The 17508-nt window shown below is 43.5% G+C and overlaps 1 protein-coding gene across 1 annotated transcript in view; it reads right to left on the reverse strand.

Moving 5' to 3' along the window:
- Positions 1 to 17508, reverse strand: part of LOC138301205 (uncharacterized) — a 189067-nt gene that overhangs the window by 63418 nt on the left and 108141 nt on the right. Inside the window, exon 6 of the mRNA XM_069241444.1 lies at positions 4087 to 4165. Coding sequence (XP_069097545.1) covers positions 4087 to 4165 — 79 coding nt within the window. The remainder of the gene's footprint in view (positions 1 to 4086; positions 4166 to 17508) is intronic.

Raw genomic sequence — 17508 nt, forward strand, 5'->3', positions numbered from 1 at the left:
TGGTCGAGCCTATCTGACTTTCCCTGGAGATCTCCAACAGGAAAAAAGTATGTCAGAATGTCTGCCCTAAACAGAGTGAATGACACGTGGAACTGTGTCTGGCAGCCCAATATCAGGTGGGCATCAGTAACAGGTTTCCCACCATTAGAGCCAGCAGAGGTTGAGCTGCGGGAGACATGGCAGTTCCCTTGACTCAACAAGGAGAGGGCAAACTGCATGTTTGGTGGGTAGAGTCTCTGTAGAAGGTGTTCTTCTACCTCCTCCTTCATTGTACTTCTCTCAGCCTGCCGCTTCACACATGCCAATAACTGTAGAAGCAATTCAGATTTCAATATCCATACCATTTAGAAATGGAGAAAATCAGAATTTTGCAAGTAGCAGTCTAGATGGGTCATATCCCACCAAGTTTGGCCCTTGACAGTTATGGAGCACATGTGTTTTTCATAACTGTTGCTGTTTTCCAGTAAAAAATATATGAATCTGATTGTTTCCCAAATGTGGTCTCATTTCTGACAATAGAACGTGCAAAAATAAATTGCTGGCTTCATCCACTATATTAAACTTCTTGTATAACTGTGTTTCTTTCTGGTACTCCAAAGTCCTGTTCCCCGAAAGACACATTTACTCGAGGTAGAATCTGCAGGTGACAGGTAGTAAGATGTTGATGAGCATAGCATCAAGGAACGCAGAAGCACAAATAAGCACACAAAACACAGGGAGATGTAGAAGAGGAATCAAGAGATATACAGACAGCAAAGTCTCACAAATTGGGTGTGAGTCTAATGCTGCGAGGTACTTATTGTGCATGAGTCTTGCTTCGTGGAACGCAGTCTTACTCATTGTGTGTGAAAGACGTATCTTAAAGAACATGCTTATGCACAGCGCACCACCCACTTTGGCACATTGTCAATCTCTTTAGGTTCCTTGGAGTTTAACTCCTGACAATGGATGCAAATCGCAGGCTTTGGAGCATAGTATTACTCATAGGGTGTGAGTTGCACCTCTTGCACCATTCATGAGTGGCACTGTAGTCAAAGTGCCTTCATCACACCAGATGGGAGGTCATAGCAAGCAGTGCAATCAGGTCCACCAGGTAGTAAGGGGTAGCCACCAAAGCTGGTATCAGCTTGCTCTCCGCAAGCAAAGCTGCCCTCTGTTTTTAGTGTCCTATAATTTAAGCAGCATCAAGAGTACTAATTCACTTTCTCCTATTTTTACTCAGTTGAAATGTTGGTCAGATTGTTCATTTCTGGAGACACATGTGAGATCAATTCTAAAGGGTGCAACATTGATTCAGCGCATTTTGCACCCAGAGCAAAACTATGAAACATGATCACAGAGTGCCGAGTCCCTTCTTCCTGATACTGTGTCTCTGTTATTAACTTCTCGAGGACCACATACCAAGTGCTTCATAAAAGAAAAAGGAAAGCAACGACCTCCCTTTCTCCTGAAAATCATCACAGACTGCTTCCTAAAGAAGCCCCTTGAACCAGGCTGCAAGCTGAAAACACAATCCATGTGTTAGACAACTATGCTGTGACCGCTCATTCTCTAATGATGAAACGTTGTCAATGCAGTGCCGTAACTGTCTGCTTCAACCTCTTCTCACAAAGGTGATGCTGCTCATTGTCAATATTCCTGAGTAACAATAACTGTCCTAACACAGTGTGCTCAAAGTAAGTGATGGACTATGATTTAAAGGGCAAAAGATAAGAATAGCTATACCTTACTAGAGACTGGAAATGGTGCATGTAAATTGCCAATAAGCAACAGTTATGCAAAGCTTTTTTTTATATTCCAGCATAACGGTACAAAGTGTCCCACTGTCGCAACTCGTGAAGTTTCCAAAAGTTTCTCAGTTTAATTTTACCATTTTTTCAGTTTACTGTGAGATAATGTTCACAACATTGCAAAATTATTTTCACCTACCTACTTCCTATCAACATTTAGGACAGAAATTGCGAAAAACGGATCAATTAACAAGTGAGTTCAAGCAAAGTGTAAACCTCTGCAACTTTGTTTGCTTGCAAAGTTTTATATAGAACCTGATGAAGATTTCAATGTAAATTGGACCTTGCATAAAGACATTTGCCCGGTTAATCTAATATGGGGCAGGTTCAGGATAGACTCACCAACTTTGGGTTGAAGTACTCTAGGATGAGTCAGACTGCGTTCACACTTATTTTGAGACACATAGGGTTTTGGGTGGACTCACACTAAGCTAAACAATAATTATAGTCACACAAAGCTGTAGCATACTGTAATCAGCATCAAACTGAAATGGTCGCGACTCGGAAATTATGCAACACTCCTGCAGGGAGCGAGATGATGGTACTATGCTAGGTGTATGCACGTTATGGGAGGAGCAGACACTGCTGGAATAGACCTCTGGTTCTCTTCCCCTTTTTATCGCTTCTTCTTTTAATAGATGCCTCCTGAGCTCCCAGGCAACACAGGCCTACTTAGAAAGACCAAGAGATGTTTAAGAGGTACCCGAAACCAGACAACATATTGCCAGAAGAACACAATTCCTAGTGGACAGGGCTAAATTGTGCTCAAGACAAAAGTAGGGGTTCCACCCATATGCTGTAAGCAATCAGAACTATCCAAAGAATTAGATAGCACTGCCAATTCTGACAGCATTAGGCCAGCCCTCTCCACCGAAAGCTCCATCCGTAGCTCTCGGAAGGGCAAAGGGCAAAGCTGAACCAGCAAAATCCACCAAGACAGTCTGCACCAGAGAAATCTCCACCACTGATCTAATGACATTCGTAAGAGGAACTGTATTGGAAACCTGGATGATCTTGTTAGTAGGATTACATATCTGACATCTGTGTTGAAGCTGCTGGAAATAATAAGTGGGTTGTAATTTCATAGGGTCTCTCCAAAGTAAAATTTACGAGAATTATACGTACATTAAGTGAGAAAGGACACATGTCTTCATACATGTCACTGCAAGAAACACAAGCCCATTCCTCTAAGAAGCCCTGCAGTAAAACTGCAAGAGTGAATCTCTAGCATGGTGCAGTTTAGAGATGAATTGCAGGCATAGCATAGAATAATCACCCACCTAGATTTTTAAAAGAAGGAATGCAGATAAAAAAGCTCAACCATGATTCCTAAAAAGTGGCAGGCAGACTTCAGTTGTGGCTATGAAATACTAAGCAGCATCTGACAGTACAAAGACTCTCCTCCATTTATTCCTGTACTTATTGGCCACAGAGCCGTACTCTAAAGATTTTCTGAGCGAGTCAGCGAAAGCAGCCTGTAATGTTAATAATCTTGATAGTTTGGCTAATTGTCATCAACAAGCACTTTGGGCCTGATTTAAAGTCGCAAAGTCGACAGAGTACTCTCACTGCCAAACTAAAGCTCGACCACCTCACTTAGAGCCAAGCAGACCTCCACTATGTCGATGGTGGAGACTGCGTCGTCTCTGCCACCGGCATAAACCTCCAACAGCCCTTAAGGGTCAGTGAAAACTGCAAAATGACACCAAGGTAGTAAGACTAAACTCCCATGGTGAGGGGAGTCATTGTTTTTGTTTTATTTTCCAAAACAAAATTCCGCTTTCCGATTTGGTTTTTCAAAAGAAAATTAAAAGCAATGAAAGATTGCCATACAGCTCTGTCATGTTGATGGAGCTGTCTGTCAAACTTTCAGTGTATTGACAGGAACTGCAATGACAGCAATTTCCTGCCAATGCAAAAGATGTCTGCTGGGCTGTTGCACATGTCTAAATTTGGCAGGCGGGTACTCCCTGACTTAGTAAATCCAGACTGCAAAAGTCTAAATCACACCCTTTATCCCTTTCTTTTCCTACATTCCTCTTTTACTCTATTTTCAAAATACTTTCTCATCACCCATCAGCTGAAAGAAAGCAGCTTTGGGCTACAGGCAGCAACAGCTTCAGTTTCTGTTGGTGAGGTTTTCTCCCAACATCCTAATTCCACACCCATTAAGAATCTGCTCAGTCATTAAGTGCTGTTTTATCTCTGTACTTTACTGGATGCATGCAAACATCTCAACTTCAGATGGCTGTTCTACTTTTTTGCCAGTAATTCTAGAAATGTATTAATTCTTTACCTTTAATAACTTCTCCAGCTGTGGATGCTCCCTCAACTTGACCACTCCCATGGGTTGGTTGGCCAACACTCTCACTGTCCTGAAAATAAAGTATTCACTCTGTTACAAGAGAATAGTAATCAGCATACCCCCACCTATGAGAAGCAAATAAAGTCCAGCTTTGAGACTTCAGGAACACCTGTGATACTCCACCTTCTAAACATCAAGGCTCTGTGTCATATTGCTGTTGTGATGTCAGGGTCATGCATCATATTCTAGTTGTAAGATAACATCAGCACAGTGGGATATAAGCGGGAGGTCAACTCATTCCATTATCCACGGCCTTACAGGGTCATGCATTGTATTCTAGTTGTAAGATAACATCAGCACAGTGAGCTATAAGCGGGAGGTCAACTCATTCCATTATCCACGGTCTTACAGGGTCATGCATTATATTCTAGTTGTAAGATAACATCAGCACAGTGAGCTATAAGCGGGAGGTCAACTCATTCCATTATCCACGGCCTTACAAACTTAAAGAAAATCTGCAACCAGCAAGGAAAGTGAAACACTTTGTATTTGTTCAAACAAGGTCTTAATTTTGAGCGACAGACCTGTCTCTTCACAAGTGCCAAAATTTCCATTCCAGCTAGACATTTACTAAGTGCAGTATTTACTTCTTTAGGTGCTAGAGAGGCATGGCTTTAAAGCAAGAGCTTATGCAAAAGCCCTCTAATTACTGTGTGGAAATCCAGGTTTGTTTTCTTAAACTTTAAATGGTGGGATTGAGAATACATTTCCAGAGAGAGGGAATTTAAGTTCAGAGCTCCCTGACCTCATCAGGCTCTGCCACGCTGTTTTGTGGCAACAAGTTTTCTTTTTTTGTGGCATATACTTGCCATAAAAATGTAGCCATTGAATCACTTTGCCAAGACACTCGCATTAGATTTTTCCATACATTTTTATACATAATGTTTACGTATAATGTTAGGGATCTTAAGTAGTAACTCGGCACTAGATCTCATGCAGCGCATATGTGTATATTTTGAGAATGTTTTTGCTAAAAAAAAGGTGTCTTTCTCCGTAAACGACTGTAGACATCATACTGACATCTTTGAATTAGACTGTTTTATGAACAAGTAACTAAGGAAGTTAGTGGCGATGACTGCGTTTGTAGTCAAACTCTTCAGATTCAGGAGAGTCCTCAGAGATTCGTCATCTCTGCATTCAGAATCCATTGTCAATGCTGAATGCATTTTTTCTAATCAATGCATGACTAAACTAACACACTGAGCATAATTCTGTGCAAGAAGGACAAAAATGGAAAAACTGACAAAGACTGTGCACATTATAAAATAAGAATTTGGTAGCAGCTGCCAGCTGTTGAGCAATGGGATGCACTGGATTTAGCAAAGTCCATAGGTTTTTTATTGCAATTGCTGGTTAAGGGTCTACACAAGAACAAGCCATAACAAGCCATTCTGTTTAAAGATCTGATGCTTGGTGTATAACATTTCCATATATTACCTAATTTTAGGATGTTTTGTTCCAATCAGAGGCAATGTGCCTGAAATGCTATTGGGACCATTTATATGGCACAGAGAAATGGCAATGAGGTCACTAGAGATGGCAACCACATAGCAACATCTTCAGAAACTGGGTTGTTATGCTGACTCTGATTCTGCTAGAACATACATTGCTCTTGTTCTCTTCATTGCAAAGTACCAGTGCACTATAAGGAGAAGCACCACAGAAAGGGCAGTTCAGTAAGTAAAGAAGCCAGAGACTGCGACACTTGTCAGGTGAGATTACATACATTTGCTTCTTTCATCATCCCCGCCCTATGCTCTCCTAGTCTAAAGCTTTCATCCTAGTGCTGATCACATCATGCTATTGAACTTGTCAAAAACGCTAAAGAAGTCTAATATCAATGAGGAAAAACATTGACACAAGGTGTCACAAATGTTAGAATCATACAAACTTTAATAAAGTGAATTCCTTCAAAAGACCTCAATTGGAAAATCCTTTTAACAAGTTTTCATCTGTATCATGTTAAAGAAGTGTCCATTCTTCAATCAGCTTACCCTGTCAAACATCTGTCTTCTTCCCAGTTAGAAGGTCAATAACATAAAGTTATCTGTAGGTGTAGTTTTGCAGCTTGAAGATTTTCTGGATTCATACGCTCTGCACTATTCCTGGGCCCGGATTTTCTACAATTTTCCAAACGTTTTTTAGCCTGTCTTCTTTTTCTACTTTTGTTTGTTGGTGGGCATCAACGGAACCTCCAATGGTGTCTCCTTGTGGCATTGTCTCACTTCCCCCGGGTGTCTTCACTCCAGTTTGCCATCTTCGGATTCTCCTTTTTTTCTTTTTTCTTCTGTCTTTCCCATCTAATTGGTGGAGGTGGGTGGGTCACTTGTGAATCCAGAAAATCTTCAAGCTGCAAAACTACACCTAGAGGAAGGAAACTTTACATTTTGCACCATGAATCTTTTCTGGATTTACATGCTGTGCATTACTTTTATAGCAGTTTCTACTACTGTGGTGGTTGGGATCAAGATGGGTATTGATTTGTAAATAGATGCTTTAACACTTTTTGTCCCAACTGAGTTTCCTTGTTCATTTTTATATCAATACAATTATGTTTTGTAAAGGTGTGCACTGACGCTCACATTGCTGCCATGCGTATTTCTTGTAAAGGGGTGTTTGACATCAAGGCAATGGTAGCTTCTTTGTTCCATGTTGAGTGCGCTCCTGGTGCCTCAGGTAATGCTTCCCTTTCATTGGAGTGGTCTAATTGAATCAGTTGTGCGACCCATCTTTCAATAGTGTTCTTTGACACAGCTCTTCCCAGATAGTTTTTTGGAAATGCTACAAGCTATTGCTGAGTTTTCTTAAAAAGTTTTGTCCTTTTAATGTAGGACATGATGCAACGTCTTGCATCCAATGTGTGTAGAGTTCTTTCCGCTTGGTTTTTTGGATTTTGAAAGAAACTGGGAACTTGAATGGATTAAATAACAAACTAAACTGTGAAACTGTGGTATAAAATGTAGATCTGCTCTCATGACAATTCTGAATTTTTGAATTTAAAATAAGGTTATTGAATAGTGAGTGCCTGTAACTCAATGACCCTGCGCAAGGATGTAATAGCTACTAAGAAAGCAGTTTTTAATGTTCACATTCTCAATCTTCCCTTGTGTAATGGTTCAAACTGATTTTCCATGAATTGTGTAAGAACTAAATTTAGGTTTCAATAAGGCACTGGTACCCTCCTGGGAGGTGCTATCCTCTTTGCTCCTTCTAAAAATCATTTCACCACCAGTGTTGTGAAAAAACTGCTTCTCATTTGACCTCTTTCATAAACCACTCAAGCTGTCAGATGAACTCTAAAAGAAGCATATGTAAGCCCCTCTTGTAACAGATGAATTAAATATTTTAAAACTGTCTTTTCTCTTGTGATCCTTTTGTTTAATTTATTTCTCACACACCACAGTGAAAATATGTTTCATTTTGCCATAAAACATTTCCTTGTTATTGGTTTTCTACCCTCTCTTAGTACTATCATTGTATCTTCTGGCAACCTCATGTGCCCGAATTTCAAGGGCCCCAATACGAGGCTGATGGTCTTGAGTCTGCCAGCCTCGTGGTGGCGGTCTGACCGCTGCACTCCAGGTGGTCCAACCGCCACATTACGACCCTGGCAGTTGGACTGCCAGGAAACCGCCGTCCCGCCAGGAACATGGTTCCCGAAGGGGCTGGCGGCGGTTGGACTCATGGTCAGCCTTGGCGGCGCTGAGTTCAGAGCCACAATGCTGATCACAAGTCCCCTTTCCGCCAGCCTTTTCTTGGCTGTTCAACCACCATGAAAAGGCTGGCGGAATGGAAGCGCAGGGTCCCCCCTGCCCAGCACCCTCAGAATGTACACTGTCTGCTTGCAGAAAGTGCGCATTCTGAGGGTGCTGTTGTGCTACTGTATTGTCCTCCGCTCCCTTAAGGGAGCCGAGAACAGTACAGTAGCACTGTTTCTGCTGTATTATGATGTTCCCGCTGGTCAGCCCCGTGGGAACATTGTAATACGACAGGGGGTGATGCTGCAGGGTTGACGGCGGTCTCATCCCTGTGAGTTTGCTGGTCGGCTCATCCGACTGCCAAACTCATAATGAGGCCCAAGGTCTTCAGGAGCCACGCTGTTAATATGAAATATTCTGGTTCTGGGTGCAGTACTTTTCTGTTTTCCTGCAGATCCTGTATCTTTGGTAGAGGCAGAAATCTTTTCTGAGCCAATTGTACTTTCTCCGAGTAGCACGTTTGTCTTGCCCATTTAGGACCTATTAGAATCAGTTTCACGTGGCTCCTCTTGCATTTGTTGATCACCCTGTGTAACAGTGGTACTGGTGGAAAGGCATATGCAAATATTCCTGACCAGCTTATTGAAAGGGCATCCCCCTGAGATTGAGGGTGTTGTTGCCTGGATGCAAAGTTTTGGCATTTTGCATTCCAGGTGTTGCAAAGAGGTCTATTGTTGGTGTTCCCAATTTTTTTTAAATGTCTTGCACTACCTTCTGGTTTATCTCCCATTTGTGCGACCATGAGGCCTGTCTGCTTAATTTGCCTGCCTCGCAATTCTCCTTCCCTGGTAGGTGAATCGCTTGAATGTCTATGTTTCTTTGAATTGGCTATTTCCAGAGTTGCTGAGCTAGTTTAAAGAGGGGTGGGGATTGAGTCACTCCCTGTTTGTTGATGTAAAACATTGGTGTTGAATTAAAATTGCCTTTCTGGGAATGTGAATCTGAAATGCTTTCACAGCTAGAAAAACAGTCTTTAACTCCAACCAATTTATGTACTTTACCCCATCCTGATTGTTCCGGATTCCTCTTATCTTCAGCAAGCCATGGGAGCTCCCCATCCCATATGTGATGTGCCCGTGGTTATAATTATTGAAGGAGTTGTTTGCTGAAATAGCATTCCACAAGTAATGTTTTCCCTGTTGAACCACGCCATTTCCTCCTGAACCTTCTACATGACAACCACCAGATTTTCCCAACTCCCCGTCACTTGAGACCATTGATTTTCAAGATATTTCTGAATTGGTCTCATGTACAGTCTCATATATGGGATTGAAGGAATGCATGATGCCATCTTTCCTAACAACTTCCCCTCAGACCACGCTGTAAGAGCTTGTCCCCCCTGGTAATGGAGAGTTTCCTCCAAAAGAGACTGGGTCCTCTTCTTGCTGGGGAATATTACCCTGTGAATGGAATTCCATCTTGCTCCCAAGAACAACTTCTCTTGTTCCGTTTCTGGAGATGACTTCTCTATGTTCAACAAGGATCCTAAGGAGTGTAGAGTTTATCATCCTTAAAATGTCCTGCCTGCATTTTTTAAATGAGTGTGCTCTTACTAACCAATCGTCCAGATATGGATACATGTATCCACCCACCTTCTGAGGTGTGTTGCTACCACAGCTAGGCACTTTGTGAACACTCTTGGTGCCGATTTTATTCCAAAGGCTAGGACCTTGAAATGGTAATGTTTTCCCTCTACTATGAATCTCAGATACCTCTTGTACGGTATGTACTTGGTATATGCAAGTATGCGCCCCTTGTGCCATGTTGCCTACCTCCTGAAGTGGAGGAATAACTTCTTGCAAAGATGTCATCTTGAATTTTTGAGTTTTTAAGAATTTGTTGATGTATCTGAGGTCTAAGATTGGTCTTAGTGACCTGTCCACTTTTGGAATTTAGAAATATGTTGAGTAATTTCCCCTGTTGATTTCTTGCTTTGGTACCATTTCTATAGCTTGCCTGGCTAGCAACTATTCGACCTACTAGAGGAGTTGAATTGTTTCCTCCTTTCAATGTATCCTTTGCTTTGACCCCTTTTGCTGGTGGGTATTTTATTAATTCTATGCAATATCCAAATGTTATTACGTTAAGAAGCTATTTGTCTGAAGTTATTTCCCTCCACTCCTGGAGAAAATGTTTTAATCTTCCTCCGACTGGTGAAATGTGATGGAACTTTGTTTTGTTGTTGTTTTGAATCCCTGAAGCTTTGTTTGGTGCTGCAGTGCAGTCACTTGCTTGCAGGAGCTGATCCTACTATTGCTGTAAGTCCTCTGTCTCTAACTTCTAAAGGAATGACCCCCTTGTTGGTGGTACTGCCAATTCGGCTGTGATGAGGTTGTTTGTGTGCTCTCTTGAAACTCTGATAAGTACTCCCTGGCTGAAAGCTACCCCTAGAAGCTGGTCTTCTTGTAGGGAAGGAGCGTCTTCTACATCCTCCTCGAAACTGTAATGCTCCTATAGATTTTGAAGTTTCATTGTCTTTTTTTAACTGATTCAAGCATTCATCCATAGAGTTCCCAAATAGCTGCTGTCCACTGAAAGGGGTGTTTATTATATTAGCCTTGTCCTCAGGTATGAATCCCGAAATTCTGAGCCACGAATGACCTCTTAGAGTAACTCCCATCATTAGTTGGTGGCTTGATGTGTCTGCTGCATCCAGGGCCAACCTCAGACAAGTGTTTGCAATATTTTTGCCACTCTCCACCAGATGTGATGCCCTCTTTCTATATTGGTCAGGGAGGTGCCTTGTTAGCTCCCTTATTTTGTCCCAGTGCTGGTGTGTGTGCCTGTTCCGTAGGACAGTGGAATTTACAATGTGCCATTGGTTTGCTGCACTGCGTTACAAATGTGATCCATTAGCTCCATCTTTATTTGGGGGTAGCCCTGATGCCGAGGGGATATTTGTCCTTTTCCTTGCAGTTGATATAATAATAGAGTCTGCTGGGACTGTGCCTTTTATGTAGAGAGGATCTTATGATGAGAACTTATATTTCTTCTCTGGCCTCAGAGTGACAGCTCTACAAATCGCTGGCTCATTAAAGGCTTCCCTGGCCTCGTCCAGAATACTAGGAAGCATGGGCAGATATTGGTTCCTTGTCTGTGTTGGCAACAGTGTTTCTAAGAGAAAACAAGACAGTGGTTTGTCCTCTTCCAACTTCATGTTAAACTTATCTGCTGCATTCTTTATTACTATATTGTACATTCTGATATCATCTTGGGGTGATGGCTTCGAAGGATAAGACTCAACATGCTCTTCAGGAGAGTCCCCTTCCAGGGGCACTCCATGTATTCTCCTTCTTCACAAGGTTGAACGTAACCTTGTTCCTCTTCATAATAGACCTCTTCCTTTTCCTCTTGAGGCTCAGGTGTGTGAGGGGGTCAAATTTCCTCAACTTCTGACTTGTGAAATTCCTTCAACGTCGAAGTTCTTTGTGGGATTTGAAAACGTTTCAGACTTTCGTCAAACTCCCTCTTTTTTGTATTAACGCAGCCATTTCGGCTTCAAGCCTCTTCTTTTTATTTTCAATTTTTATGGCTAAGTCTTTGGGACTAATGACTGTGAGCCTAATTGGCTTGAGTGTGAGTCAAGTCCATTCAATGAGGAATCAGCATCTTTTGGCTTTCCTTTTTTCGACAACTCAAATAATTTTTTCAGAGTTTTGTCTGCACCGGAAACCCCTTTGAAGGCTTTGTGGGACTCTTTGTCGTGGGCCTTGCCTGCAGACAACAATCGTTTTGACGTTGAGGCCCCCTTTTGATACCGCAAGTCTGATTTTTTAGACTCTTGTGTCTTAATGGAGGATTGGGACTTGCTTAACACCTAGCTGTTTTTTTACGCCTCTTCTCCGACCTCTAAGATGTCTCGGTAGCCCTTATATGTTTCTCCTTCGGAGCTCTCTGTGATATTTTTATCATCGCTGCTCGAAAGGCACAAATCTCTAAATGATGGTGCCGATTATTGTCCATGTAGTGTGTGGTGTGCCATTATCTGCTTTTGGCTCACCTTCAGCGTCTTCGGGTGCAAATACAGAGCAGGCATTGCAATCTTCGCTCTGGTAGTCGACAGGAAGACAAAGATTGCACACCAGATGCTTGTCTTCTTTTTGGGGCATATATATATTGACAATTCTTACAGAACTGAAACGGCATAATTTCCACCAAGCCACGCGGCGAGCCTCCCATTGGGGCATTCTTTTGACTCTCCCCGCAGTATTCCGGTAATTCCTCGAAATTCCTCATTAAATTGAAGATGTCTCCATGAAAACATCTAGACCCAACGGTGGAAAAAACAAATCTGAAGATGGCGAACTGGGGTGGAGACATCTGGAGGAAGTAAGTCAATGTCAAGAGTCAACACCAAATGGAGGTTCGGTCGATGCTCACCAACAAACAAAAGTAGTAAAAGAAGACGGACTAAAAACTTTTGGAAAATAGTAGAAAATCTAGACCCAACAACTGGATGGCAAAATAGTGCACTGCATGTGAATTCAGAAAATCTTGAAGCTGCAAAACTACACCCTCAGGTAAGAAACTTTACGTTATAGACCTGTGAAGACAGATGTTTGACTGGATAAGCTGGTTAATGAATGGACACTCTTTTAACATGATACAGATGAAAACTTGCTTGATGGAGGAATAGTGCACAGCATGTGAATCCAGAAGAGATTCACACTGCAAAAATCCCCTCAACCATAGAGCTGAAGGCAGACCTGCACTTAGAATATACTTGTCCTGGTACAATGATGGAAATCCCTAATCCTCCTCTTTAATATTCATTGGCACTGATAAGGCCAGGGCATAAACTGAGAGAAGGTCTACTCTACAGCTTGGTGTCATGTACTGTTGAAATCAAAGGACACACGGGAGAAGCATTCTGGTGTGCCCAGACCTATAGCTGTGGAACACCTTGCCTGTGGCAATGGTATTTACTAACTGATAGCCACCTCCCTTAGGGAGCAGCTCAAGGTGTTCCCTCTGTGGGTGTTCTTTAGAGATTTTGCACCTTTAATGCTAACCAGCCTCCATTTAGATCAAATGATCAAGACTTAGGCCTAACTGGGCACAGCTTGTTATGCAGTCTCCTGCCCTTATGACTTGTGAGTGCTTCCAAATTCAGCAACAGTGTTTGTGTATAGGTTCACAAAATAGTACTTGATGAATGTGTGCACAGATGTCTAAGCAATCACATTGCTGATCTCCATTTCAGATCTCAATAAGGCCCTAGCAGAATGGGTTTCAAGAACTTCAGAAACAGTCTAAACTTGACAGCTTATAGCATTGTTAGGTGCATTATTTCAAGCACAATATGGATTTTTTTCTATTGTTAGTATTATTACGAAAGGCCACAAAGTTTTGTTTGTGGCGTTGAAAGGCTTGATCATTTTTTACTAGTACAGCAAGAGACATGTAACCCATGGTGCATAGTGTCTTTTCAGACAGAAGTATCAAACCTGGGGAAAGGACTGGGGAAACATCTGGGAAAATTATTATATTATCTGAGTTGGAGATAAGACTCCACTAGAGATACAACGTGACGATCAGTTCTAGTTTCTGTTTGTTGGCAATTGTTTGTAAAGTGCAACATTCAATGTGTTTATGACCTTAGAGCCTCTCATTATAAGTAGGCTGTTTTTCAGTCCTTGTGCAAACATATGTTTGAGCAAGGATCAGAATCACCAGTTTATCAGTAATTACTCAGGTTTATTTTGGCAGGGCGAACCTACCAAAATTAACCGGGGGCGGGAGCCTAGTAAACAGCGGTACATGCAGATTTTGATAAAATAATAAATAAGTACTAATTTCCAGTGTATCACGGTTAGACCTGGCATCTTTTGGTGTGTTTCCCCTGTCTTTTTGCTTTCTGACCTCCTGTTTTTATGGTACGTTGGACTCTGTTTTTGCAGGTTTATTGTCTCTTTATGCACTTTACCACTGCTGATCAGTGCTAAAGTGCAAGTGCTCCCTATGTGAACTGTATTGGTGATTGGTTTATCCATGATTGGCATTTTTGGTTTACTGGTAAGTCCCTGGTAAAGTGCACTCTGTGTGCCCAGGGCCTGTAAATCCAATAGTGGGCCTGCAGCACTTATTGTGCCACCCACATGAGTAGCCCTATAAACATGTCTCAGACCTGCCACTGCGATGTCTGTGTGTGCAGTCTTGCACTGCCAATTCGACCTGGCAAATGTACCCACTTGCAAGGCCCAAACCTTCCCTTTTACTACATGTGAGGCACCCCTAAGGTAGACCCTAGGTAGCCCCATGGGCCGGGTGCAGTGTACTTAAAAGGTAGGACATGTACTAGTGTGTTTTATACGCCCTGATAGTGAAATACTGGCAAATTCGTTTTTCACTGTTGCAAGGCCTATCTCTCTCATAGATTAACATGGGTACTGCCTTTAACTATCTTTTAAATGTAGTTTCCCATTCAGAGCAGATATAGATTGGAGTTTAGGGTCTCTGAGCTCACAATTCAAATATACACCTTTCGGTTGTTTTTTTAGATTGTCAGTTTGAAAATACCACTTTTAGAAAGGGGGTATTTTCTTGCTTCAACCATTCTGTGCCTCTGCCTGCTTGTGTATTCCACACCTGGGTCAGACTGACAGTTTGACTGTTGTGAATTCCCTCTAGACAGTGACACAAGGGGAACTGAGGTGTAGTCTGCATATCCTGATGAGTCTCCTGGGCTAGAGTAGGGGTGGAGGAGCCGACACTTTCACCTGAAAGGGCTGTGCCTGTCCTCACACAATGCAGTCTCCAGTCCCCTGGAGTGTCTCTGGGGCCAGGACTGGGCAAGGCAGGATCTTGTGAACAACAAAGACTTTCCATTGAAGTTTGCCTACTTCAAACGCAGAAAGGCGTATAAGTGGTGGACTCAAAACCCCAGACTTGAGAAAACTTCTGGATCAAGAGGAACCTCTGCCAAGGAGAAGAGCTGAAGAGCCGGAGGAGAAGTACTTCGCCTTTGCTGTGTGTGCTTTGCTGGGTTGGCCTGCAGTTGCTGCTTCTGCCTTAAAGAGGGCAAAGACTGAACTTTGCTGTGTATCCTACTTGTGAGGTTTCTCCAAGGGCTTGGAGTAGAGCTTGCCTCCTGTTGGATGTCTCAGGGATATCAAAGACTTCAGCTTCATCTTACAACAGCACTGGGAACCGTGTGTTTTGTGCTAAAACAAAAAAAAACACCATGAGGCCGTCACCGATGCCGCAGACTGCACGGTGACCTGATGACACTACATGGAGCCGTGCCCCACATCGCCCCGCAGCCCTGGTCTCACCGCCGCCACCTGAAGCCATCACCGAGCCGCTGCTTGCACCGTGACCTGTGGACCCCGCATTGCCTTGCTCACACCGCAGCCTTGGCATCCCTGATGCCGTCGCTCCACACTGACACCGGCGCTGCTGCCTGCACCGTGGCCTGTGGACACTGCTCATGAGGTAACACAACCCACTGTCCCATCCTGCACCACAGCCCCGGTCCACTGGCGCCATCAACTCCAGTGTCGTCAACAGATGCCCCTGTCTGCACCTCGACCGGTGGGCGCCGAATGGAGCCCACCCGTGCCACACCACCGCCTTGGGCCTACCAACGACAGCCTTTCAGCAACGACACCGCCGCTGCCTGCACCGTGACCTTGAGACACCATGCGTTGCACCACCTCGCTTCACACCGCAGCCTTGGTCACACCGACGCCACAGGATGCCATCACTGAGCCGCTTCCTGCACTGTGACCTGTGGGCATCGCAAAACGCATTGTCCCGGTTCACACCACAGCCCTGACGCCATCCACGCCAGTGCTCCTGACTTCGTCATCAGCCCAGAGCTCGATCTGCAACGCGTGTGACTTCAAGGGCCCAATGACCGCTGCACCGACCTCTGGAACTGACACCTGAGACTCCGGATCTCACCGCTTGGGTCACGACGCCCTGCATTTCCAAGGTACTGTTTGCGGGTCTTACCGACACTGTAGCTGGCCTGCGACGCTGTGGCCAGCCTGAACTTTCTTTGTTCAGAGATGCTGTGATAGCCCCAGACAGAGTGTTCGACTTCAAGGAACTGTATTTTTGAGTAATTCTTGCAAAATTCATATCTTTGTTACTGTATGTTGGATTGTTCTTGTTTTGGTTTTGATTTACATAGATAAATATTAGCTATTATTTTTAAAACTGTTGTGGTGTCCTTTTGTAGTGTTTTCACCGTATTACTGTGTATTATGTGCAAATGCTTTACACATTGCTTCTGAGATAAGCCTGACTGCTCGTGCCAAGCTACCAAGGGGGTGAGCAGGGGTTATCTGAGCTGGCTATCTCCCTTATCCTGATTAGAGTGAGGGTCTCTACCTGGACAGGGTGCAAAACGACTGTCAACTAGAGACTCCATTTCTAACATTGGTTGTCAGCAATGAGGATAGGACTTGCATTTGCACTTTACCTAAAGAAATTGGTGTACACCATTACCATATCGCAGACCACTATGTACCACATAGAGGTTGTTGTTTTTGGATTTGTTTCCTTTGATCTATTTTTGGTCTTGAGTTCAAATTGAACATCCTACTACATCATGTCTCAGTCAAGAGCATCATCAGTTACATCCCTGGATTTGGTTTTTGAGTGGGATAGGTTGGAAACCTACACCATGAAAGAACTGAAGTCAGTTTGCAAACGCCTCAAAGTCCAAGTTTGAGGCTTCACCAAGAAGGAGGAGCTACAAAAGGTGCTGAGGGCCTAGGTAGAACCAGAACTGCCAGTGGGCATTCTGAAGATCCAATTGGGGAGACAGTGGAGCCAAATCCAAGGGAAGATGTGCTAAGGATGCAGGAGGTGCCAGTGGGGGAGGGAGCAGTAGTGTTTCAAAGGGCCTGACTGCAGAGGAGCTGAAAGACAGGAGAGAAGCCAGGGGACATCAGACAGAGTTGGAGAGGCTAAAAAAGGAGGAGAAGAAGATGCTCTTAGATCATGAGCTTAGAGTAAAGAAGCTGGATCAGAGGAATAGATCCAGTAGTGATAGTGGCAGTAATACCTTGGAGCACTCAGATAGGATAGTTCACATTCCCAAGAATTTAGGAAGGGAGTATAAAAGGGAGATGATATCTAGAGGTGGTTTCAGGGATATGTGGCATCTATCCACATGAATGGGGTCCCTGAGAAGAATTGGGGAGCAGGATTGTGGAACCACAGAGGAGGGGAGGGGTACTGTGTTAGCTTTGGGTAAGGGGTACAACCTCACCTATTCTGACATGAAGGAGGACCTTCTCACCAGGTATGGCCTCACTCCTGACAAGTACAGGGATCAGTTTAGAGGGAGTAAGAAAACTGATTCACAGACCTGGTTAGATTTCAGGGGCTGTACAACTTAATTGCATGGGATCACTTTTCTAGTCTGTGTTTTACAGAGTTGCACCAGCACTTGACGGATAGTAAGCTGACCGATCCCATGAAGCTTGCTATGGAGGCAGACACCTGGGTGAGTAGCAGGTCCAAAAGAAGGTGTTTGGGGGAGACTCCCCCAAAGGTGGGCAGGGTCCCCAGCAACAGAGTGTGAGGGACAAGGGTAAACAAAAGGATTACTCCAAAGGGCCCTTATCTAGTACCCAGGGAA

The sequence above is a fragment of the Pleurodeles waltl genome, chromosome 6 (genome assembly GCF_031143425.1).
Source record: "Pleurodeles waltl isolate 20211129_DDA chromosome 6, aPleWal1.hap1.20221129, whole genome shotgun sequence".
Lineage (NCBI taxonomy): Eukaryota > Metazoa > Chordata > Amphibia > Caudata > Salamandridae > Pleurodeles > Pleurodeles waltl.